Genomic DNA, 27,789 nt, shown 5'->3' on the forward strand with positions numbered 1-27,789 from the left:
AATTCAATGTTTTGGAATGTATAAACTGCAAAATTACTGTATTACACTATATAGTTAATATGACGCTCTACTATGATGTCCACCCACAGGCTGGGCTTTTCAGGAGGACTAGGATAGGAGCCAAAGGGGCCTTTAGCTGGCCCCCGGCTGCTACAGCAACCCATCGGCACCCCACAATCACACCATTTAGATGCCACTGTCAGTAGCTGCTATTACAGGAACATGCTGGCTGAATATCACAGCAAGCATCCCGTGAGCCCGCCACAAACATTATCAAATGTCAGAAAGGGGTTCAAGTTTTGTTCCCGCCTCTTGTCAAAGTACAAAACTGGTTTCTGTAAATGGATATATAAAATTTGGAACTACTTTCAACGTTGCTCCAGCTTTTTCGCTAGAGGGTCTGCATTCTGGCATGAGTCAAATGCAGATGGGAGTTGATATTCAGTAATGGCTCTGCAGAAAACACTGAGGCTTTTAAATTGCTTCTTGGATTTAAGAGGAATAAGGAGAAAGTATTGAGAACCTAAGAATGTGATGCCATCTGCTAAAAAGCCAATAAAAGTTTTTAAGCTTTATAAAATATACGTAATATACAAAAGCAGAGAAGAGCCAGAGCAGTTTATATGATGTTGTTGCCAATTCTACGCTACATTTACAGTATTACTGGACTCCATACAAATACTTTATGTATACTAAATACTAAACCAAGAAATGCTTTATACTGAAGCAAAAAGCGTTTTAAATGGGACAAAAATCCTGTTCCAATCAACTGTAGGTCACGTTCACATGTTCAGTATCTGCTCAGTATTTTCCATCAGTATCTGTAAGCCAAAACCATGAGTGGAACAATCAGAGGAAAAGTACCGTATTTCTCGGACTATAAGACGCATTTTTTTTCCTCCAAAATTTTGGAGGAAAGTGGGGGGTGCGTCTTATAGTCCGAATACTATATTATTGTATGGTCGCATGGTGGTGGGTGTGGGGGAGCGGCAGCGGGGGATCAGCGGGGCACAGGAGGCAGCAGCCGCCTGCTGCGGCCTAGCTGTGCCCGCTACTAAAGAAAATGAATATTCCCTGCAATGAATATTAATTTCTCTTAATAGCCGGCACACTGTACCGCAGCACAGCTCCTGCTGCGCTCTGTGGTCAGTGTGCCCGCTATTAAAGCTCAGTTATATTCGCTACAACCCACTCTCATGGGTTGTAGTGAAAATTCATGATCTTTAATAGTAGGCACACTGACCACAGAGCAGCAGCAGGAGCCGCGCTGCGGTACAGTGTGCCGGCTATTGAACAGACTGAATGGTCACTGCTCCCCACGCACAGAGTCCCGGCGTGGGGAGCAGTGACTATTCCAGCACAGCGTCTCACACTGTGTGAGGGCGCATGGCAGGGACGCCATGCGCGCCCAGCCATGCGCGGCTCACACAGTGAGTGTGTCACCAGCAGAGCGGGACAGCGCTGGAGGAGAGAGGAGGCGAGTATGATTGTTCTTTTTTTTGTAGGTAGCGTGATGGGGGCTCAGAGGGTGCCATGCATACCAGGATGGGGGCTCAGAGGGGTGCCATGCATACCGGGATGGGGGCTCAGAGGGTGCCATACATACCGGGGTGGGGGCTCAGAGGGTGCCATACATACCGGGATGGGGGCTCAGAGGGTGCCATACATACCGGGATGGGTGCTCAGAGGGTGCCATACATACCGGGATGGGGGCTCAGAGGGTGCCATACATACCGGGATGGGGGCTCAGAGGGTGCCATACATACCAGGAGGGGGGCTCAGAGGGTGCCATACATACCAGGAGGGGGGCTCAGAGGGTGCCTTGCATACCAGGATGGGGGCTCAGAGGGTGCCTTGCATACCAGGATGGGGGCTCAGAGGGTGCCTTGCATACCAGGATGGGGGCTCAGAGGGTGCCTTGCATACCAGGATGGGGGCTCAGAGGGTGCCTTGCATACCAGGATGGGGGCTCAGAGGGTGCCTTGCATACCAGGATGGGGGCTCAGAGGGTGCCTTGCATACCAGGATGGGGGCTCAGAGGGTGCCTTGCATACCAGGATGGGGGCTAAGATGGGTGCCATGCATAGAAGGATGGGGGCTAAGATGGGTGCCTTGCATACCAGGATGGGGATAAAGGGGTGCCATGCATACCAGGATGGGGGATAAAGGGGTGCCATGCATACCAGGAAGAGTTGGGGGCCACTTATACCAGGAAGGAGGGGCCATACATACCAGGATGGAGGATATTAACAGAATTGGGGGACATTACCCCAATACCAGTGTCAGCAGTAGACCCCCTCTCCCATAACAGAGCATCATGACCACATGTTTTGCGTAATTTTTTCCCCCTATTTTCCTCCTTTAAAACCTAGGTGCGACTTATGGTCCGGTGCGTCTTATAGTCCGAAAAATACGGTATAATAGAAATATGTCCCCACTTCTGTATATTTCACCCACTCCTGGTTTTGGCTTACAAATACTGATGTAAAATACTGACCAAATACTGATAGTGTGAACATGGCCTTACGCTGACAGATCATTGCGGTGTTGAGGACAGGGCCGAGTCAAGGGGTGGAGCATGTAATTCCTGGTCTTCTATTGCAGAATTGAGGTAAGAATGAACATAGCTGATCTCCCTGGAAACATATTTCTCTATATTTATTGTAATGTAGGAAATGATAGGATTAACAAGAAGTGGAAATTTCTCACAAATTTATTAATGTCATTTATTTTTCTATTGTCTTGATTAGTGTTTTTTTCAAGTATCCATGAGTGTGACTGAAAATAACAGCCATTTACAGAAGTTTCCACTCACAATTTCTAGAATCATGGTTAAGGACTAGAGTTTCTCTGCCTCCTGGCTTAAGTTTTCTTTAACAACCCTCCCCTGGTCCAGAACTTAGTCTCCGCCACTGCTTCTGGAGTCTGTTATTGTCTGCAGCGCTAACATCACGCTGACAGTGGTGCAGCCAGAAATTGAGCTCAGCCCTTGTTGACATGACGTCAGGGCGGCAGACAAGTTTGTAAAAGTTTGTTTTTTTCAATGAAATCTGCAGCAGGAGACGGGTTTTCCGAAACCGAAAAAAAACTCATCTACTTCAATATCATAATCGGCTAGAAAAACCCTTTACAGACTGCAGTTCACATCACCACCACAAATACTCTTTCACAAGATATATAGGTCAATGTAAGACTAAAACACAATCTTTTTATTTTTTCAAAAGCTGACAATTCCACACCACACATTTGAGGATATACATTGGACAAAGTGGAAAGGTAGGGATGGACATATCTGTACTTCTGCGTGCACGCACAAGACATTCTAGATACTGTCTTATAACACCACATAATAAAGAGTAACATACTTACTGTTAACAATGGCATCTGCCTTATTTGCCAAAATAGAACAATCTTCTAAATCGGTTTGTACGCCTTTGTTGAAATACTGACTCTGACTTGTGGTTTCCACATCCATTCTGTTCTTTTCACATTTTTCTAAAATAGAAAGTGACCAATAAAGTCAAATAAGAGATCTCATAACACCTATGTAAAATTATAGACCAAAATGAATTGAATGCAGTTAAGTGTATACTATTACCACAATCTGTCCTACATTTTTTCATAAATTAACTTAGTTCAATTAAGGTACATACAGCATAATACAAAGTGACCCCCACCTTCTGCATAGCATGAAACAGAATGGTGTAGAGTGGTGTCTATGGTACCTGGAAGTGGAGCTGGGAAGGGATATATAGCCCTTGTCTATAAATTTGTTAATAGTGATGCATGTACTTTTTCCATGCCATTCCTTCCTGCTCTGGTGAAGAATTATGGTGAGAGGTTGATCAATCGATCTCACAATGGTCATTGCATCCTGTGGTAGATTCCTGCATGAAGCATCAGTACAGAAGCATGACTTGAAGGCTCTGCCTGTACATGGTAGTGTACTCAGGAATCGACTGGTGCACATGTAATATTACTGTAGCCTGCTGGTATGCCAGCTTTTCAGGACAGCAGTCATTGGGCAGATATACAGCCATATCATTGTAGGTTTTAAAGACTGGTTTCTCTGTACACGAAAGACTTTTGTACCCCTCCCCTAAGTAGAGTTCTGCCACAGAGTTGTTTGCGGTGTAGTTTTATTTTCATGGTGTCATTTTTGTCAGGAAAGTGACTCATCAGCAGTTTTGACTCCCAAATGTTGTATTTCTACTACAAACACATGAAACATTTGACTCATTTTCTGACTTCTAAAACCATTCCGGTAATGATTTAGGGTGTCATAGCAACAGGGATGAATAATTACACATTCAGTTATTAACTAATGAATGCAGATCAGTTTGTAGAGATTAGTTTTCACTTTGACATTAGAAATAATTTTTCTAATGATCTGCCTATTTATATCCACTGTGATTTCAAGTGTACTTATAGGGGGTTTAGCCTGGCGGGCCGCGATCTGGAAGCTCCTGTCTGAGCTCCAGCACACACGGACGAGTCATAGCAGCACACAACAGACCCAGCCATTGTGCAAACAGCATATATACGGCCTGGCTTGTCCCTGAAGCACCTGCAATCAGTAAAGGCAGTAACAGACTTCTTCCCAGACTCGCAACCTGGGGTTCACAAGAAGGAAGATGATGCAGGCGTCTTCCCTCAACCCTACCACAACATCGACAGTAGCAGACCTCTACTTCATATTCAGAATTGTGCCTGATAATATTTTAAGCGTCAGCCTAGCCTACCCTTCCCTGTTTGCCAGCTTTCCCTTTATAAAGCCTCATGCACACAATAAACCATATTTACAGAGCTTGTATGAAATAGATCTGGATAGATGCGTTTCAATATGTCACCTTAAGATCTCCAAAACTTGATGTAAAATGGTTTCCTACAGCAGCAGTTCTCAAATGAGGGGTACTTGTTGCCACCTCAGGTGAGTGAAAAAAAAATCAAGAGCCCTAAAGTCCAGCAATGTTTCATTCAGAGATGTGTAAACCAAATATGTCCCCTACACTTAGTCTTGCTTCTGTGCATCGCCCTGCCACTGTATCCACAATCATCCTCATCAAGGTCGTCCTTCTCTACAATTCTGTCCTGTTCTTATCTGGACCACCCCTTTCATAACTGGTCACAGGCAAGTAATAACTAGCTGCATGGTCGTGTGACTAATGGACAGAGCATCATCCCAATGGAATTTGTGACATTTTGTCCATCAATCACCAAACCCTGCAGCAAATCAATGACCTCAGCGGTCTGGTGACTGTACAGAAGTGATGTCAAGTGAAGGTGCTGATGCAGCAGATAAGTAAAACTTTATTTTATAAATTATCATTTACCTCTGGCAGATTTTCAAAAGGAGTTTAAAACCACTTTAAAGACCCATACATTTTACCACTTTCATTTTTACTCTTTCTCCCCTTTTTTATTTCTCCATTGACCTATTCATGTGAAAACTTGTTTTAAACAGCCACTGCTGCCATGGTAAACCGATGGCTGATGGGAGTAGCTGCCGACAATGGCATAATTTAAATACTGTTTGACAGCGGCATTTAAATGGTTAAACTGCAGAAATCAAAGTCAGCCTTGGCCGCTGAAGTTACATGCAGATTGCCGGCTATGTAAGGGTATGTCCACATGGCTTTTTTTGACAGTGAAAAACTAGGACTTTCATGCAGGCACCAATTCAGGAAACTCTCGCGTTTTCTTGAGGCTTTTTTTGTCCTCAAGTGTATTTGTTAACGTTTCCTAAAGCATTTTGTTACAGTTTTTCTCATCCGTTTTCTTTAACTAAGGTGTTTTTAAATCCATTAAGCAATGAATAAAACGCCTCAAGCAAAAACGCCTCAAAAAATGCTTTCAAACACAAAAAAAAACAAAAAAACACTCAAGCAATTTTGTAGCCATCCCATTGACTTCTACTGTAAAGTCAAAAACACCTGAAAAAAAAATCATGAACCACATGCAACATATTGAAGAATTCGGCACAAAAAAAAAAAAGTTAAATACCACAAGATGAAAAAAAAAAGTGATTTAAAAACCCCGCAAGTGATGATTGGGGGCCAATGTGTTTTATTTTTTAAAAGCGGTAGAACATTAAACTTCACTCTTCAACTGCAACACCAATAGACAACCTATTAATATGCCAATTCTGAAAAAACAGAAACTTAATTTTCAAAACATCTCCATTTGTACAGTATTGAGCATGAGTGCCACATGCAGAAATACCTGCTTGTACACGCCTTGGCATGCTATTAACAAGGTTATTATTAATAGTTGTCTGGCAATGCTACCACACTAATTGCACTTTAGCACACAAATCAACAAGATAAGCTGATAACAGCTCCCTTGGCGATTGCCAATCAATGACTTTCTAGATGTGCTTGATGTGAGACAAGTCCGGAGACACTGCAGGCAAATGTAGCATGTTTAGGGCATGTAGACAAATCACACTAGCATGAGTAACTTGTGGCCTAGCGTTGTCGTGTCAATAAAGAGCTCCTGGGATATTTTGCAGAAATGGCCATACCACGGATTCTTCTATTGATCCATTCTGTACTGCAAGTGAAATTGGACATCACTTACCAAGCCTAAGGTATCAAATAGTGTCTACATCAGAAAATATTTGCATGACATTGGGCTAGGAGCCAGATATCCAACTACAGATGTTCCATTAACCTTACGCCACCGCTCTCAAAGGCCTTTATGGTGCAGAGCAATATAGCAATGGAGGCTATCCTCTTCAGCAATAAGCAAAGCTTTTGTCTTGCATGCAATGTTAGCTAGAGAATGGTCTGTAGACGAGGGAATATCACGCCAGTCCTATTATTTAGATTAGGTAGGGGGTAGCATAATGTACAGTAGCCAGATCCCTCTAGTTTTCATTCCAGGTACACCAAAAGCTCTGCAACACATTGTTTTAGTCATGGAACCAGTGGCACAGCCATTTTTGCTTGTGCTACTATGAGCAGCTTGCATGGCCTAAACATGCTACCACAGCCTGCAGCATCTCAGGACTTAACTCCCATCAAGCACATCTGGGGCATCACTGGTCAGATTGCAGAGAGAGCTGATAGCAGTAGATCTTGATGAAGTTATGCAGTGAGGCAAAACATTTCTTAGACAACCATTAATAACCTCAATGATGGTATCACAAAATGAGTAAGGGCCTGTATTACAGGTACTCATACTCGATACTATGTAGAGATGTTTTAAAAAGGTTTACATTTTTTCATAATTTGCATATCACTAACAGGTCTATAGATCCAGTGAGTTCCCTAATCCATTGCCTTCCCTTCTTGCAGTAAAGTATACAAAAGTGGTATTATAATCATACAGACCTGCAAACCTAAGTTAACAGTTTATTTTTACTGCACAGAAAAGCCGTAAAAATGAAACCCAAGAAACAAATCCGAACTGTTTTTCAACATTCCACCCAATACATTAAGAAATAAATTAAATAGTTGAAATCTAAACTCATCCCTCAAAAAACAATCCCTCTTGCAGCTATGTCAGCAGAAAAGGAAAATTATTGGAAAAAAAACAAAAAACGGGGAAGAAACAAAAATTGACTTAATGGGAAGAGGTAGAGGACTTCCATCCACCAATGTGCACCATGACAATGGGTCCTCTTCAGTTTGTAATCCAACACACACTAGCACCAGAAACATGGTGTTCGATGATCCTGGCTCTTGCAACAGACTGATTTGTCTTTTGTTAAAAGACGGCTCCCCCATTATCAGCAACTGTCTAGCTAGCTTTTGGCTTTTACTTTAGGCTTTTGTAGGAAGTGTCCTACTGCAGCATTGTCAACTCTAAAGTGACATTGCCAATGTCATTGGCCAATTTGGAAAACACGGCGTGTGTTCAGGACTATCCTAGGTCAAAATCCTTCCTCTTCCCTGCCAGCTGCCTCAATTTACTCTACCTCTATGTTACTATTATCCCCTGCATCTGCCCCAGGAAATGCCTACTTGGTGAGCAGCAAACTCCTTTCCATGTGAACAATAGATCTCAGTGCTCAAATTGCTCTTGCTATCAGGACACCAAAGGACCAATCACTTGCTCCAAAAATAGTTAAATACCTTGTAAAAATCCCTGCGTTCCCAAATCTGTTGCTATTTTCTGTTTTGCCCTGCATCACTCCATTTGCAGATATATCCACATTTGTTGATTTTGAAGCACAGTCTGTGAAATCTCTACTTGCAGACCAACTGGACATTCTTTGTGGGCTTTCACTCCTTCCTTTCAGACACAGCCAATCATAGCTTGGCAACTGATCTAGCGGTCGCAGATGCTGTTGAGCTATGATTGGCTGGGAGACGTGAAATCAAATGCACCCAGAGAAGATCTGTGAAAAAAAACGCCTAATTGGTCAGCAGGCAGAAATTTCACAAACTGAGCTCCAAAAGCAACAAATGTATACAGAGATGAGAGAATCGGTTCACGTAACCTCAATCCAGGTTGATGATCTCTGGTCATGGATATGTGCTTCACAGATTTCCTTACCCTCCAGAACCTCAAGTTCGGTATATGATTATTCGGGCTGGCAAGAAGTCATCTGTGCGCCGCACGCAACAGAGATGACGTCATGGTAAGCTGGATAATCAAACGCCATGCCGAGGAATTGGGAAATTCAGAAAATTCATGCAGCTTCTGTCCACGGCCAGAAAGCATTGCGGGAAGCGATCCACTCATCTCTAAATGTGCATCTCTTCAATGGGCTGACGCAGTGCAAGAAATAAAAAAGTGGCAGAATCAGGGGGAAATCAGGGATTTTTACAATGTAGGCAATTCAATTTTTTTTTTTTTTTTTTTTTATGCAAGTGACAAGTCCTCTTTAATGCTTTCCATAATCATCTGTCATCTATATATATATATAATCGTCTTATCCCGTCTGTCTGTCTTTCTGTCTGTCCAGGAAATCCCGCGTCGCTCATTGGTCCGGCCACGGCCAATCAGCGACGTGGGATTTGAGAAAAAGATGGCGGCCGTTAGCGGCTCATCTGCCGGACGGAGGTCAGCGGCGATGCAGCCGGGAGATGAGGCGGCGCGAGGCGCTCATCTCCCGGCAGCTAGCAGCAGAAGTATCCCGACCGGCGGCGGCGCCGCTGACCTCCATGCGGCTAGGGTGTCAAGGGAGGACCTCTCATCTCCCGGCTTCTCGCAGCGGAAGTAGCCACACAGGCAGCGACGCTCCCCGGTCCTCACCAATACGATTCCGCTCCCCGGTCCTCACCAATACGATTCGCTGATTGGTTGCGGCCTCTGGCCGCGACCAATCAGTGATCTTTGCGCAAAATTTAAACACCGCTGTGCTGATTGGTCGCGGGCAGTGGCCGCGACCAATCAGCGATTTTGGCACCACATTTAAACACTGCTGTGCTGATTGGTCGTGGACGCTGCCCGCGACCAATCAGGCATTTTATCGCCAAATTTAAACAACGCTCTGCTGATTGGTCGCGGCCGACCGCGACCAATCAGCGAGATTGGCGCCAAATTTAAACACAGCTCCGCTGATTGGTCGTGACCGGCGGCCGCGACCAATCAGTGATTTTGGCGCCAAAATTAAACAACGTTCTGCTGATTGCGCCCGGTCGGCCGCATACATATTCTAGAATACCCGATGCGTTAGAATCGGGCCACCATCTAGTGTGGTTTATACTTCTCTATCCCTAACAGCAAAAGTAAAGATCAAGAGAGGAATTTAAAGTTACTAATGAGGAAGAGGAAGACCTCTTTCAGGAGTGCATATCATCTGGTCATTGTTTGAAACATGAATAAATGATTATTAAGAGAATCTATAAGCAGAAAGAAAGATAGATACATATATTTCCAATTTACTGAACTACAGCATGCTACGCTCCAAAATAAATGCAAGTAGTCAGAAGGGTGTGATACTAAAACGTTACTTAGCACTTAAGAGGTTACATTAAGTTCCAGGAAGGCTTTTGCATCTGTAATGAAATGTCATTAAGATTTATGCACGTGAGTCATAATTCTGGAACTCGGTACATCTGAAAGAAAAGAGACCGTCATCCAGCTGTTAAGCTGTTGTTAAACAGACCCTGTCAGTCTCTGAAATTTCTTATATCAGTCGCCTCGAAACCTGTAAAAAGACAGTCATGGCTCCGCTAGAGCCAAAGCCTTAATATATCACAAAACAGTGAACTCCATTACCCCACACACTAGTTAAAATGATTATGTGACCTCTGGGGGGAGAGGCACTAAAAGTAAAAACTATTCTGAATCAACCCATTTAATAACAGGTGTTTTCAGTCTTTGTGCTTTGATTTTTTTCCTCCCCTTCTACCAAGAGCTTTACCTTTTTCTATTTAATGTTAAAACAACTGTAAGACGGCGAACCCATTGACTTATAATCGGCAAGTCTGATATGAAATATGGCTCAAAGATTTACTTGCATTGGTCTTTCTGCTGTCCATATGCTACAGCACATGGTCATTTCATACACTCGCCTGAATGAGCCCTTAAAAGGGTTGACTGATGACAAATCTGCAATCACTGTGTGACTACAGACTTGTGGATCCTGCCAGCACACCCACTGTACGCTTTGAGGATTCACCGGTGTCTGCCCTGGGGAATGGTTGTCAATATGCATACTCCTGGCCAGAAAGTGTCTAGTGGGCACAGCCTCGCTCAATACACCCGCTAGATGGGTTCCACCCGGGAGTATGCATACTGAATACTTGACCCCTGTTTCCGGGGCAGACACTCCATGTGCTGGGGGAATTCCCTAGTCTGCAGTCACACAGTCACTACAGACTTTTCATTTTAGACCATACAACCTCTTTAATCTGTATACTGTGATACAGAAGTACTGCAGTAAATGAGATCAAACAATTGCAGGTCCAAGTAAAAAAAAAACTAAATTTTTAGAATAAATATTATATATATATATATATATATATATATATATATATATATATATATATATATATATATATATATATATATATATATATATATATATATATATATATATATATATATATATATATATATATATATATATATATATATATATATATATATATATATATATATATTATATATATATATATATATGCGCACACACATACATAGACCAAAAGTTTGGACACCTCATTTAAAGATTTTTCTGTATTTTCAGAACTATGAAAATTGTATATTCACACTGAAGGCATCAAAACTATGAATTAACATATGTGGAATTATATACTTAACAAAAAAGTGTGAAACAACTGAAAATAAGTCTTAATATATATATATATATATATATATATATATATATATATATATATATATATATATATATATATATATATATATATATATATACATACACACACACACACACACACTTTTGGTATGACGACTTGCTTGGCCACTTCCGGAAGTAGACTCAGGAACCCGGCTTTTCTTTGCAGGCTTTATTAACAGCACAAAGCTCTGCACTCCAGCAAAATTAATACAGCCTTACTTGGCTAAACAAGAAAACAAAAAAAACTATAGCACAGTCCATATATGTGTGTGCGGGTCGCACACACAAGCTAAGCCCAGCCTTCAGCTTCCTCCTGAGCTATGGCTGTCCAGTCTGGAGACCTTGCCTCTCCAAACACAACACAAAAGAAAAAAAAAAACAGGACTGAACATTTTAAATGATGCTCAGCCACACCCTTTAAGTTAACCCATCAGCATATAACATGCTGGCAGAAAGTCCACTGGTTTCAGTTCACACAGGCTAGCAACCTGTGCGACACATACCTCCACTCATATACCATACCAGTGACTCTGTCACATATTCCCCCCTCTCTGCCCAAAGCCGATGGTTTGGGCACCTTCCAATACCAGACAGGGAATTCTAGAAAGGGCATCAGCGTTCCCGTGTAACTTCCCGGGCCTATGCTCTACGTGAAAGTTGAAGTACTGAAGAGTTAGGAACCATCTAGTTACCCTGGCATTTTTACCCCTCTTTTCCCTCAACCATCTCAATGAGGCATGGTCTGATACCAACTTAAACTTCCGGCCTAGTAGGTAGTATCTTAGTGTATCTACGGCCCATTTTATGGCTAGACACTCTTTTTCTACTATCGCATAGTTTTTCTCGCAGGACGAAAGCTTCTGGCTCAGATAGAGAATGGGATGTTCTTCTCCAGTTATCTCTTGAGAGAGTACGGCTCCTAGACCAACCTCTGAAGCATCTGTCTGGACCACAAACTCTCTTTCTTGAAGTCTGGTGCGACCAGGACCAGCTGTTTACACAGTGCTGACTTCAACAGTTGAAAGGTAGTCTCTGTTTCCTCCGTCCACTTTACCATGGTTGATCTGGTGCCTTTTAGGAGATCCGTCAGTGGCGCGGCCATCATTGCAAAATTTGGGATAAACCGCCGGTAATATCATACCATTCCCAGGAATGAGCTCACTTGATTCTTGGAGAGCAGTTTTGGCCAGGTCTGGATTGCCTCCACTTTATTAACTTGCGGCTTCATTTCGCCTCTCCCAACGACATAGCCCAAGGACTTGGGCTCCTCTTTTCCAACGGTGCATTTTTTTTGGATTTATTGTAAATCCCACCTTTCTTAGAGCATCCAGAACGGCCTGTAGTTTAGGTAGATGACTTTCCCAGTATGGGCTAAAGACTACAATGTCGTCAAGGTAGGCTGCGGCATACTTCTTATGTGGGGCTAGGTTCTGATCCATAGCCCTCTGGAAGGTGGCTGGGGCACCCTGTAGTCTGAATGGCATCCGAGTGTATTGGAAGCACCCATCAGGTGTTGAGAAAGCCGTCTTCTCCTTGGCCGTCTGGGACATGGGGATCTGCCAGTAGCTCTTCGTCAGGTCCAGAGTGGTGATGTACCTCGCCAGTCCAAGCCTCTCGAGGAGTTCATCGACGCGGGGCATCGGGTACGCGTCACGCTTGGACACCTCATTCAACCGGGGTTAATCGTTACAAAACCTCCACTCACCATTGGGTTTTGGCAACAGGACGATGGGACTCGACCATCCACTCTTTGACTCCTCTATTACACAGAGGTATAACATCCTCTTCACCTTGGCCGAGATCACTTCCCAGCGTGCTTCAGGAATCCTGTATGGCTTCAGGTTCACCCTTATATGCGGCTCTGTTAGCACATCATTCTCTACCACCTGCGTGACAGTCCACACTGCAGGCTGGGTAAGCATAATATGAACATCGTCTGGCTAGGCTGCAGTCCTTTGGCTCAGCAGATGTATGACACTGGGCGGCTACGTGTCCCGGATTGCGACACTGCCAACAGATCACATCCTTAACAACAGTCCTTGCGGCACCTTCAGTGGAAGTGGGACGCCCCCCAGTTGTGGCTCTGAACCCCTTCCATGGTGAACCCGCTTCCTTTTGGGCACTCCAGTAGGGGGAGGTGACTATGTCGGGTTTCCCTAGGGATTTTTCGACCACTTGGTACCTCTCTATCAGGCCAACAAGGTCGTCTGCATTTCGAGGGTCGCCCTGGGCAACCCAGGTCTGCACCGGCGTGGGTAGGGAATGGATGAACCTGTCCATCACCACAGGCTCAACCATCTGGGCAGGAGTGGAAGACTCTGGCTGCAGCCACTTCTGGATGTAACCAGTCGAACATCTGTGAGCGTGGAGGTTTGTCGCCAGCATAAGCCCAGTGGTGGACCCTTTGCGCTCTGACAGACATTGTCACTCCTGAGCATGCCTATATCTTGGTTTTTAATTTTGCGTACTCTTTTGTGTCTTGTAAAGTCAGATCGTAATAGGCCTTCTGTGGCTCCCCGGTCAAATATGGTGCCAGAACCTCCGCCCACTGCTCCTCCCGTTCCGCCACCCTTTCAAAAATAGTCAGGAACGCCTCAACGTCATCCTCTGGTGTCATCTTCTGGAATGTTCTCCTTACAGTTTTCCTGACGTGTGCGTCCTCACCTGGATCAACAGCTATCTTGTTATTACATGTGAGGAATGTGTAAGAAATAGACATTCCTCACATGTAATAAAGCTGTCAAACAGTCGCAAATCATGCACACGGGAGCGATTCAAACACATCAGCGAGCAGCTGTAAATACTCGGAGCTCGGCCCGAGCAAACTCGGCGAAAGGGTTAACAGAACATACTCGCTCAACACTATTCATTATTCTTTTGGAAAGTCTAATGATGCCTAAGGCTTTGTTCACACGTTGCGTTTTTTTTTGCAGTCAAAACCTGCTGTCTTGGCAGTAAGGAAGCTGCTTACAAAAAGAAGGTTTTGCAGCGTTTTTTTGCTGCATTTTTCAGGTACATTGATCTCTTGTGCATGCAGATACAGTTTAGTGCCTGCTGTTCCTGAGTTTTCTGCACCAAAAAAAGCAGCAAAATCTGATACCAGCATTTTTTGCTGTGTTTTTATACTTACTCATTGCTTTCTATGGGTGAAAAAACGCTGTAAAAAAGCTGAATGAAGGGACATGCTGCAGTTTTCCAATTTAGTCAGGAAAAAAAAAGTGTGTGTGCATGAGATTTCTGAAATCTCAAAGCTTTTGCTGGTACTGTAAAAAAAAAAAAACTTTTAATTTGCATAAAAAAAAGCAGCTCTCACAAAAAGCATGACATTTTCTTCTCGGATTTGCTGACACTTGATTGAACCAATCTTACTGTAATGCACACGCCCGGGCTGAGCGGCGTGTGCGTGTATATGTAGTGATTCCACTGTACCGTGCCGGAGAGTGAATGCCTGGAGGGGCGTAACTAAGTATTCAGGGTCGCACGACGGCATACGACGCCAGTGCACCAAGGAGGAACCGAGCAGAGGGACCAGGTGCTACTCCAGGACAGACAAAGGACACGGCTGTTGACCCACACAGGGGAATACAGGAACAGACAGGTTAGGCTGGCACACAGACTGGAGGGTATAGGCAGGCACGACTGGTATGCAGGCAGGCGGGTATGCAGGCAGGGGGGTACAGGCAAGCACGGCTAGAGTGCAGACAGGGAGGCACTAGCAGGTTGGAGCACAGGTGGGATAGGACCCAGTACACACTGGGACTCAGGAACAGAACCACAGATGTGGCGGACAAACACAGCAGAGTGAGGCCGCCCAGAGCGGTGAGCGAGAGCAGGGCAGGACGAGGCCGCCCGGAGCGGTGAGCGAGAGCAGGGCAGGACGAGGCCGCCCGGAGCGGTGAGCGAGAGCAGGGCAGGACGAGGCCGCCCGGAGCGGTGAGCGAGAGCAGGGCAGGACGAGGCCGCCCGGAGCGGTGAGCGAGAGCAGGGCAGGACGAGGCCGCCCGGAGCGGTGAGCAAGAGCAGAGCAGGACGAGGCCGCCCGGAGCGGTGAGCAAGAGGGTCAGAGCAGAGGGGACAGGGCTCTGTACACACGGAACAGACAGGAAGGGAAAGGCAGAGCCAGATACCCACAGGGTACTTGCAGTGAAGTAGCGAGTGGACCACAAACTCACAAACGCAAGTATAGTGACAACGAACAGGAGTTAGGTACGAGTTCTGACTCTGCAGAAAAAGGAAAGGTACGGACATAGAGAAAAACAGGAAACAGGCTAGAAGAGTATTCAGACAAGAACAGACACAGTAGCAAGATACAGGAGCGGCTCTAGGTATGCGGCCCCTAGAAGGCGGAACGAACAGACAAGGAGCGTGTTCAGACAGGCCTGGAAATACAGCCTCCAGGAAAGGCAGGCAAGCAAACACAGAAAGGGACCTGGCACATTCAGAGTGAAGGAGCACACTGAATGAAACACAATGCTTAGGCATGGATTCCAGAGAGGAGCTGTGTTAAATACCAGGTGACAGACAGCAATAGGCTGAGGACGCACAAGGGGTGTGCCTGCAGCAGCTACAAGAAGGAGGAAGTGATCGGGCGCCGCCCTTAAGCAGCAGAAACCGAGGCAAGCAGACAGCATGGAGGGAAGCCAGGCTAGCAGACTGGACTGGAGATCAAGTGCACGCTCTTGCACAGTGGGAGATGGACCACTATGCAAGGACGCCGCCAGGTATGTTACACTTACCCTCCATATGCTGCATGTTCCAGTGCCAGAGGAAGCACAGCAGCCACAAAGCATCACGTAGCCATCGCCATGCTTCACTGTATGCAGGGTGTCCTTTTCAGCATATGCTGCATTCTCTCTCCTCCAGACATACCACTGATACGTAGACCCGAAAACCTTCAAATTTATTTCATTGCACGCCAGAGCAGCATTACAAAACTTATGTGGCTTACTGCTATGGTTTTGAGAATATTGGAGATAACTTTTCTATTAATTTTGGTTCAGTAGAAGTGTAAATATTGGATTTTGAACATGGAGACCTAAAGTTTAGTATGAGACCTAAAAGATTAGTATGCAAATTACTTACTGTGCAAAGTGAAACCTCAGTGCCTGTTGCCACCATATCTTACTGTAGGATTTTTTTTTAATCACTCAAGGATTTTTGACCACCTTTCTCCTCAGGAATCTGTGGCAGCTGTTGATGGCTTCCTGTTTTTACCATGTATAGGTAGTGTAGCCAGGGTTCCTATAACTTAGAGTTGGAAGCATAGTTCGCAAGTTCAATCGTTAGGAACATTCAATGCCTTAGTTATCTTTTTGAACCCTTTTTGTGCAAAGCGATGATTTTTTGGACCACTCTTTAGACTTCTAACATCATAGTCAAACTCCTAGTGAGTCCAGGAACTTGACCTGCTTTATGAAGCCCTTAATTATTACATTAGCTGTGCTGGAGACAAAACGCAATGTGAAAATGTGTGATCTTACGATGAATTCTATTCAGGGGGTTGAATAGTTTTGAAGCTTAAGTAGTCGGTAAAAATGGCATTTTGTGGTGAATTTGGAGAAACACTTGTTATATTAGTTGTGTTGAATTATTTAAGTGTTTTTTGTTTCATTGGTTTATTGCAAACAGTGGAAAGTTTGTAAATTCTGCTAATAAACCTAATTGACAATGGGTGTTGAATAATTTGGATTGCAACTGCATGTTATTTTCACTTGTTTTAGCAACATTGCTGCCTGTGAGATGATTTTTAATTAACTTGGATAACCCCTTTTAAATTTCCAAAAAGAAAGTAATCTCTGCAGAAAATGGTGAAGCAATTAATAAAACAGAAGGGAGCAGATTTATCAAGTTCTGGCACCATGTGTAAAACATGTTATTAATATGAGTGATGTCTAAAGGTTGCTAATGTGCATGATAAAATGTCTAGTTCTTGAGACTGTTCTAAAATAGATACAAGCCCTGGCCTGTTTTTACTTGGTTCCCTTTTTTCTTTTAAGGCCAGGATCACAAATGGTGTTGCACCACAAACGCTGTGAGAGAATCTCACATAAAAAAAGACCATGTAAAATGGCATTTTAGTATTTGTAGGAATATTTTCTAGAATTTCACAACATCTACTTTCATAGTCATTCATTTCTTCATTTTTACTTTCAGTCTACTTTTTCGAAATGTGGAAAAACCCTTCAAATGGGTTCTCCACTACTTAGACAACTGCTTCTGAATCCCTATATGTCACCTAAGAAAAATAATAACACCTATACTCACCTTGGGTGCCAGAGCCATTCCGGGGATGTTGGCACTTGCTCTCCCAGGGCTCGTGTGACATCATGTCACGCAATCCCTGTGCCTAATCAGTGCTGACTTCACTCTCCCCTCCTTTGGGCAAATTAAGACATCCGGATAAACAGAGAGTTGCTCTCTGTAGGAGAGTGAAGCCAGCACTGATTGGCTGCAGGGATCACAGGACATGACAAGGTCACGCAATCCCTGCGAAAGCCAGTGCATACACCGCTGGAATGGCGCTGGCATCAGAGGGTAGTATAGGTGTTATTTTAATGGGGAGAAACACAGGGATCTAGAAGGGGTTGTCAGAGTAGAGGACAACCCCTTCATGCATCATAATGGACCACTTTTGTGCGATAATCTAATTGATTCAGGCGACTAAAAAAAAAAAAAAAAAAAAAAAAAAAAAAGTTATGATATTAAATTTGTATGGACAATGACCAAAATGACCAACTCTGGTTGGGGAGGTCCAAATAAATAAAGTTTGAGAAGCCCTGCAATAAAGCATGCTATGATTTATAAAACAAAAAAGCAAGATACCCCAAAAAAACTAGCACGGTGGCTCAGTGGTTAGCACTGCAGCCTTTCAGAGCTGGGGTCCTGGGTTCAAATTCCTCCAAGGACAACATCTGCAAGGAATTTGTATGTTCTCCCATGTTAGCGTGGGTTTCCTCTGGGTTCTCTGCTTTCTGCCCACATTCCAAAGACATATGGATAGGGAATGTAGATTGTGAGCCCCAATGGGGACAGTGGCCATAATGTCTGTAAAGCGCTGTGGAATTAATGGCACTATATAAGTGAGTAAAATAAATAAATAAAAGGGGCAAAAATTATTTTCAAAGATGGCATTTACAATACGTTAATATATTGACGCAGTGGAAAAGTGGCGGAAAATGAGTCACTCAACACAACTTTGAAATTTCACCCACGTCTTTTGACACCTTTATGCTTATAGAAAAACCTAGACTTACAAAACATGAGAATGACTGCTAGCACTTGAAAATCTCCCTAAAATAAGACCTTTATTAAATCAGCCACAAAAAATAACACTGCTATTGCTCTACCCTCTAGAAAGGGAGGATATCAGGAAATTTGTAGACAAGCTTTTATATTAGGAAAGGCAGTATGAATCAATATCATCTGCCATCATTTCGATAGTACGGATTTTCAGCAAATGTCACGGTAGGTCCAGTAACTGTTGAATATTTTACCCTTTACAGTAATAAATCTGTTTTCTCCACCATGTTTAACAATGCCAGGCATTGTTGAGAAATTCTTTTCTAGAACAACAAAAGGCTTTATGCGGAAAATGCTTGTCTTTTAATTCAGATCTGTCCACATAGTCCAGCAATAAACAAGTTCATGAATAACCCCTTGTAAAGTTTACTGCAATGCTCACAATGCAAAACAAAAAAAATTAGTGCGGTCTGACTATGACTCACACAAGAAATTCAAAAAACAGAAAACGGGCAAAAAATATCACAGATTATACACTGTGGCTAAACAGGACAACAAACTAAATGGCAAATACTGTAAAACAAACTAAGCTTCAGCTACATTCACAGACAGGAGTCTTGTTTTATTGCCTCTAGAAAGCTGTAAAAGACAAGATGTTCAGGAAAGTCTAGTGCTGGAATAAGTAGTGTCTGTAGTAGGTAGAAGCGTTTTTGCTTTCTTTAGAGGTATCTGGTCTTAAGTCTACATTTCTTTAAGGGGTCTGTTCAGCAGTCTATTTTTTTTAGGGGGTCTGAACTGTAGTCAGTATTAGGCTATGTGCCCACGATTTTTTCCTGAGCGTTTCTGCATCTCCCTGGCAGAAAAAAAACGCATCCGGATTGTACATGCGTTTTTCCTGCCAGGGGCAAGCGGATGTGAAGCGTTCTTCACATGCATTTCCGCATGCGGGTTGTCAAGCGCTTTCCAAGCAATTTTACCATCACTTGGAAAGTGTTTGTCAACTTGGTCACACTATATAAATCCATGCAAACAGCACTGTTTTTATATAGTGTGACCGAAAGAATGGTAAAAAATAAAAAAATAAATATATACTTACCCTCTGATGGCCCCCGGTGTCCTGCTTTCCCTCCGTTCTGCCTTGCCGGCAGCGGTACAATGAAGGACCTGCCGACGTCAGCGTCGCGTGACCCGTCACATGACTGACGTCAGTGCAGGTCCTTCAGTCCATCGCGAACTGCCGGCATGAAAGGACGAGTGCAGCGGGGGCCGCCAGAAGGTAAGTATATATTTATTTTTTATTTTATTCTTTTTTTTTTTTTTTTTTTTTTTTTTTTTACAGTTTTCTATGGTACCCAGGACCGGAGGAAAGTCTCCTCTCCTCTACACCTGGGTACCATCCGCACATTAGAATGCATGGAATGCGCATCTACATATACAGTGATGCGTAATCCATGTGATCTAATGCAAGTCAATGGCGGCGAAAACGCAGCACTTCCGCAAAATAATTGGTAGTGCTGCGTTTTTATCCACAATGATAATACGCAGCGGAAATTTCCGCAGCATGTGCACAGCACATGTGGATTATCATTGGGGAACATGGCAGGCCTTCTACCATGCGGTTTTTAAGTGTTTCTGCAGCGTTTTTGCCGCTGCAGAAACGCTTAAAAAAACGCATCGTGGGCACAAAGCCTTACTTTAGGTGATCTAGTTCAGGATCTAAATTTATTTAAGGAGTCTTTCCTTGGCTAAGCTGCAATACCCAGCATATCTGTTATTAAATGTACCAAGTTGTGGTATAGAGCACTTTAAACAATAAAGGGGACACAGCAAATAGCTGATATGTAGATGTGCCGAGAGGAGGTGTCTGTGCTAAATTGTATCCATTATATAATTGCATATAGTCCTGGTTGAGATTTATAAACCCCCGATTCCCAAGAAGGTAGGGAACTTTCTGCACGTAATATGTATGTAGCCCTTTTCATACATACAGCACCTTGGAATTAAAGGTGCTCTAAAAATAAATAAAGAATTCACTTGATGTGATGTCCACTCGTAAAGCTCATCTGCATTGGGTAAATGATGTATAAATAAGTGAAAAAGTAATAAATGGCGTGGGGCCTGCATAGTACATGTCACACCAGTAATGGCACTCAAAAGAGTATCTCTAATACAATGTCAAGTGCAAATATAGCAGATATCAAGCATAACAAACAGGACCATTACTACAATAGACCTTAAAGTGCATCTGTCAGCAGGATTGTGCTCAGTAAAGAACCGTATTTTCCGGCGTATAAGACGACTTTTTAACCCCTGAACATCTTCTCAAAAGTCAGGAGTCGTATTATATGCCGGGTGTCATCTTATAGGGCGTATACTCTTATAGTCCGAATGTTGGGGGGAGGATAGAGATAGATAGATAGATAGATAGATAGATAGATAGATAGATAGATAGATAGATAGATAGATAGATAGATAGATAGATATATACACACACACATGTGTGGTGTGTGCAGGGAGGGGTAGCCACGGAGGAGCGGGGCACTGAATATTCATGCTCCTTAATAGCGGCACACAGTGTAGCCGCAGCGCGGGTCCTGCTGCTCCCGGAATCGCCTGTGCCCGCTGTTAAAGGGCATGAATATTCAACCTCTCTCCACGTCCATGGGCGTGGGCAGGGGTGAATATTTATGCCCTTTAATAGTGGGCACACGCGATTGCCCGGCAGCAGCAAGAGCTGCGCTGCGGCTACGCTGTGTGCCGGCTATTAAGGAGCATGAAGTCACGCACACAGTCCAGACGTGGGGGAGCAGTGACTTCCGGCAGCTGATCTCTCGTGAGCCGCGCATGGCAGTGACGCCATGCACGGCTCACATGGCGAGATCAGTGCGGGCAGACAGGAGGCAGCGCTAGAGGAGAGAAGAAAGGCGAGTAGGAGTGTTTATTTTTTTTTTCATGTGCAGCATGATGGGGATGAGGGGTACCATGCATACCAGGACAGGGATGAGGGGTGCCATGCTTAAAAGGACAGGGATCAGCGGTGCCATGCATATACCAGGATAAGGATGAGGGGTGCCATGCATACCAGGATGGAGGGATGCCAGGCATACCAGGATGGAGGGATGCCAGGCATACCAGGATGGAGGATTTGGGTGCCAGGCATACCAGGATGGGGATGGGGGCCACGTATAAAAGGAAGGGGGGGGGGGCATACATACCAGGATGGGGAATATTGTCAGAATTGGGGGACATTACCCGTATACCAGCGTCACCAGAAGACCCCCCTCCCCCTTAAAAGTGCATCATGAACACATTTTTTGCTTAATTTTTTTTTCTATTTTCCTCCTCTAAAACTTAGGTGCGTCTTATAGTCCGAAAAATACAGTATTTATGGTAATTTATAAGCCTCCCTGTCTTCAAGACTATCAGAGCGGTAGCACATCCCTCTGGCCCACCCTTGTATCCTATTACTGGTACCTCCTTCTCTGCCTCTCTGATCTCGCTCCTGAGGACTGCAGTGTTGAGGTGAGGGGGCGCCTCAAGGGGAATGTAAGTGAAGCAAGCTGCAGGCGTCCGGGACGCCCGGGGTATGGAAAAGAGAGAGCGGTGCTGCACCCAGAAAAACACGCCTCTTTCACTCGTCTGGCCCACCCTTGTATTACCGCCTTCTCTATACGGCGAGTATATCCCAAACTATATTTTAACTGGAAAAGTTGGGGGTCGTCTTATACTCCGGAAAATACGGTACATACACTTTCAGGTGGGCAACATTACACTGATTAAAATGATACCTTGGTTGATGAAATCAGTCCTGTGGATCTTGTGTAATCTTTACTTTCAGTTTGGAGATAATAATATGCGTGTGCTTCGGGGCGGAATGTGGGGGGCGCTCTATCTGGTGCTCTGCTTATATATTCAGCTATATGCTCTTATGACAGCTCACTGGTGCCTTCACTGACCTGCCTCGTATTTTACATAATGCATTTAGTACTAATATTTGTATAATTAGATTATAATTTTCTTTATAAATTTTATTAAATCAAGACTTTAGTGCAATACACCCTGCCCATATCATTCTTTAATACTGCTGAATACAACAAAACCAATAAAAATATACTGGATATTAAAGGGCCTATTCACAAAAGTTAGAGAAGTTTAAGCGCCGAAACGCACGTTGGGGACTGGCGCCATTCCAGCAGGAGGAGATGGATATAGGCGACTTTGTTATATGATAAAATTTATTCTAAAATGCAAAACACAAAAGTCATTATCTCAGTAAATTAAAATAATTAACAAAAAACACCTGCAAAGTCTTCCGAAGCATTTAAGAAGGTCCCTTAGTCTGTTTCAGTAGGCTCCACAATCATGGAGAAGACTGCTGACTTGACAGATGTCCAGAAGGCAGCCATTGACAATACATAAATGCAAAGTAAATTTTGCATTTCATTTGGAAATCAAGGTCCCAGAGTCTGGAGGAAGAGTGGAGAGGCACACAATCAAGCTGCTTGAGGTCTAGTGTTAAGTTTCCACAATCAGTGATGGTTTGGGGAGCCATGTCATCTGCTGGTGTAGGTCTACTGTGTTTTATCAAGATCAAAGTCAGCGCAGCTGTCTACCAGGAAATTTTAGAGCACTTCATGCTTCCTTTTGCCGAGAAGCTTTTCGGAGATGGAAATTTCATTTTCCAGCAGGACTTCGCACCTGTCCACACTGCTAAATGTACCAATACCCGGTTTAATAACAGTATTACTGTGCTTGATTGGCCAGCAAACTCACCTCACCTCAACCCCATAGAGAATCTATAGGGTATTGTCAAGAGGAAGATGAGAGACACCAAACCCAACAATGCAGACGAGCTAAAGACTGCTATCAAAGCAACCTGGGCTTCCATAATACCTCAGCAGTGCCACAGGCTGATCGCCTCCATGCCACGCCGCATTGATGCAGTAAATGATGCAAAAGGAGCCCCAACCAAGTATTGAGTACTTTTACTGAACATACATTTCAGTAGGCCAACATTTCAGATTTTAAAAACATTTTTCAAGCCGTTGTTATAAAGTATTCTAATTTACTGAGATAATGACTTTTGTGTTTTCATTGGCTGTAAGCCATAATCATCAATATTAACAGAAATAAACACTTGAAATGTATCACTCTGTTTGTAATGACTCTATACATGAGTTTCACTTTTTGTATTGAAGAACTGAAATAAATTAACTTTTTGATGGTATTCTAATTTAGTGAGATGTGTGTGTGTGTGTGTGTGTGTGTGTGTGTGTGTGTGTGTGTGTGTGTGTGTGTGTGTGTGTGTGTGTGTGTGTGTGTGTGTATATATCCATCTCATATCTCTATAGAGATATAAATATACACAGACACACAAACTAAAAATTTACAAAGTATGTGTTTTTGCATTATAGCCAACCCTCTCCTGCTATGGTTTGTCGCTTTTATTTGCACACCATTTGTTTAATTTTTACTATGTATGTTATCATGTAATTAATAAAATTTAATATTTATATTATTCAGGCACTTTTGTATATATGGCTGGATATTAGTTTGACTAGTGTAATTTAGAAACTAGCAGAAAAAAAAAAACTAAAATACTCAACCAACAGGATCTGTGAAAAGAAACATTATCCTGGTGAAAGAGGCTCCTACCTTTAGGGAATACGCTGCCATGAATCAGTGTTCTTGGTCTGCATTAAAGTTTAGGTAGCTGACAGGCATCACAGTATCATCTACATGGCTGCCAAGGCCTGTCAACAGAACATTATCAAAAGCATCACAATTGCCTTCCTCCAAGAGTCCAACCTGGTGCCATCTCTTTCCCAGTAACTGCATGCATCCGGAATCCACATGATCCCAAAGAAAACGTTAGTCACTTAAAGGGGTTGTCTGGTCCAAATCGACCAGAATCAGACTGGAGAAGGAGAGAGCACGTGCTGTGCACTGCGGTGATTCGCCAGTTTCTGAGCCAGGATCGGAGGGTATGTATGCATTATACATTCTCCAGGCCAGAACCCTCCAGTGGGTGTGTCCTCGTTCCATACACTTGAATTGAACGAGGCCACACCCCGTATAGTGACGCAGGTGGCCACAAGTGTATGGAGCGAAACCACGCCCACTGGACAGGCTCTGGCTGGGAGGATGTATAACTCATACATACCCTTCGGTCCCGGCTCAGAAACTGGTGAATCCCCGTTCAGAAAGTAACATCCACTGTAGTAACTTTCGGTGGTGGACAGGGATTAGTATGAGCACACAGTGCATTGCAGCTTGGTCAGACACCTTACTATTATGACAAGTATTAGAGGGGTGGTTGTATAAAGGACATTAGAACCTATTCATGAAATACCCCCATAGGGACCTCTGCTGATCACCAGAACATCTGTGGGAATGATGGAAACAGCCTAGTACAGTATTATTGGATTAGCCTTTATTTTTATAATAGCAAGAGATAATTAAGAAAGGTCCAATATAAATGTAATTTGATGATGAATGTATTAGTAAAACACTGATGTGTAAAAGTGAAGTGAACCACATCATGTGCTTTAGGTGTGGCTCCTACTGCAGTAATGTATTGCTCTCTTGCTAAATAATAAGTGTGTCAAAGGCGACTTGGCATATTGTTGCAAAATAGCTGTATTATACATTTGTTTTTGCTGCTTTGCTACCAAAAAAAGAAAAAAGGAAAGAAAATGCTTGTCTCTGCTGTGAGGCATACAGGGGCTGCAAACTCTCAGTATAACACTTCAGTGAGGACTTAGCTAATGCCCCCAGGTATTTAGAATAACTAAGCAAATACAAATTAATCAACTAAATTGTTCCAAAAGACACTTTCCTGTGTTTAACACAAGCTGCATTTGTTTAGATGGAATGAGTCACATAGAAGGTATGATAATTAATATCTGTTGTAAATAGGTTCCTCCAGACATAAGGAGAATCATATGGACATTGCTTTGATTAAAAGCATTTTGGATGCAAATCTGGTTGTACTAGAAAACAGCCTGCAAAACATCAAAAATAAAACGCTCCAAAATGTTTTTGTGGATTTTATACTCCATCATAAAATTTCAGCCAGAGACCAACAACAAATATAATTAGTGTACCCTGAAGGGAACTTGTTTTCTAGGATAATAAAGCACATGATGCTAGGCATAGTGGTCAACTTTGTAGTATCTTAATAATTGCCAGCCTCCGGGTAGAACAGTTAAGGCCGATTTCTGTCTGCAAGTCAAAGAGCAACTTTAGTCAATCATGCAATTAACTTGTTATTAAAAATTCACTTTTAAAATGCTGTATGCATCTAACTCTATTGGAAAGACCAGCGGCCACTATATACCAGACACTTTCATTGCTTCAAAAGGACAGTAACATGGAAAATAGAAGCACATAAGAATCAAGATAAACAGCACCAACCACCTTAAAGTGTACAACAGGTTTAAAAAAAAAAAAGATTTTCATCATAGTCACATGTCTAAAGGTTTACATCATGGCAGTCCTAGTGCTGAGAACCCCACTGGTACTAAATTGATCAGGGAGTCTATGGACTAGAACATGGCTACGCTAGACTACCTCAGGAGACCCAACCAATGAACAGATCGAATAACAGCTGATCACCACTCAGCTCAACACTTCTGCCCCAAAGTCTCAGATACTTTGAGGTTCTCAGTACACGAGTGACAACTCTTCAGATATGTCACTAGGATGTCAAAGTTTTTTTTCTAATGACATTTAACAATTTTAAAGGTCACTCTTGTTTCGATAAACTTTGCATAAAATCAATAATATAAGAGAATAGAACAAACTTTGTGATTTATCTTATCAGAGGAATGTGCTTCTTTCGCCACTTACGAACCACTTCCTCCATACCCTGAACTAGTCAGGCAATCTCTGCATGTCTCGCAGCTGCCAAATAGCCTTGAGACATGCAGCCGCAGCGACAAGAACATATTTTGCGAGCACGCCGAAGATACTCAGTTAGGACTTGAGCATGCTCGGATAACACCCACCTTATCCAAGCATGTTTGCGCATCACTAATCATCTGTCAGCCATTCTGATATGGGTTTTGAAAGTAAATACACTTGCCTCAGATCTGATTTGCGAGTATATCCATACATGGCAATTTTTTTTTTTTGCACAAATTTCTTTGACAGTTTCATACAACCAAACTGGGTTTGAAGATGCTACAGAAAAAAAAAAACACAGGTGACTGGAATATACATAGTTTCAAAGGTTTCTGCTAAAGTTGAAAATACCATATAACAAATATTTATGGCCAAAATAAGCGTTGAAAAATGGAGCAGATGTGCAGTATCCATAATATAGCCAGGTCAAGTTTTGGCATTATACTTGCCAAACATTCTAAAAACTCATTAATATATTTGTATTATTGATGAATGTCTGGTACTAGAGACTTCTAAAACAGACAGCTCTGCTCTAGCTTTTTCGGTTTGTCATTAGACATTGATAAATAAGTGCACACCTGTTATTAGCAAACCTCCTCCTCTGACTGCTACACTCCTTCTTAAAGATATATAGCACTGCCTTGGGTGTTTTATGAAGGATCAAAAATGTCTAAGATGTTTGATAAATATGGAGTAAGACACTCAACATTAAAATAGCGAGCAGATTTAAATCTGGTATAACAGCATGGGGAACATGGGGTAGTTCACTTATGCTCCATGACATTGTTTACAGCCATAAATAACACCAAAGCTGAAGTTCATCAATGGCAGGTCTGAACAAATCTTACATGTGATGAGAAGCTACAAATGAAACTGCCTGAGGTAGTCAATAACTCTAAACTCAATGTGGAAACAAAAATGTAATAAACAAAAAATCCAGTTTATGTACAAGCATTCTTGTAACTAGTATTATGAATGTCACCAGACCATCCTATATTGTGAGAGGTGAACAACAGAGATTTTAGGTGTGGGCATTTTCAGTTTCTACAACTTCTCTTACCCCTTAAAAAAAACAAAAAAAAACTGTCAAGTGTAAAAGGTGTGTAAACATCAAAAAGCTGGACACAATGGAAGAACTACAGATTTTGGTGAAATTTATTGAAAAATTCTGAAGAATCTGTCTTTACATATCACCACAATATCTTCATTTTGAAAAATCCTAGCAAGTTTACAGTGAGAACACTTAGAGGAGTGTCTTTTTCAGTTTTCTTTAAACTTCATCCTGGCATTGGATGTATCGGTACGTCCTATTATGCAGGGTCTTCCCACAAATTGTCACACCGGTATGTCCTAGTGATTATGCAGGCACCAGAGCGTTTGCTCAATGCGAT

General features: G+C 42.9%; 1 protein-coding gene across 5 annotated transcripts in view; it reads right to left on the minus strand.

Annotated features, from left to right (window-relative positions):
• MDFIC (MyoD family inhibitor domain containing) overlaps positions 1-27,789 on the minus strand; it is a 132,554-nt gene that overhangs the window by 63,256 nt on the left and 41,509 nt on the right. For all 5 annotated transcript variants that reach the window (XM_073651927.1, XM_073651925.1, XM_073651926.1 and 2 more), the window contains one exon: positions 3,370-3,495. In XM_073651927.1, coding sequence (XP_073508028.1) covers positions 3,370-3,495 — 126 coding nt within the window. The remainder of the gene's footprint in view (positions 1-3,369; positions 3,496-27,789) is intronic.

Source organism: Phyllobates terribilis, unplaced genomic scaffold, assembly GCF_046119375.1.
Source record: "Phyllobates terribilis strain yellow unplaced genomic scaffold, ASM4611937v1 Scaffold_11__3_contigs__length_659146591, whole genome shotgun sequence".
In the NCBI taxonomy this organism is placed as follows: domain Eukaryota; kingdom Metazoa; phylum Chordata; class Amphibia; order Anura; family Dendrobatidae; genus Phyllobates; species Phyllobates terribilis.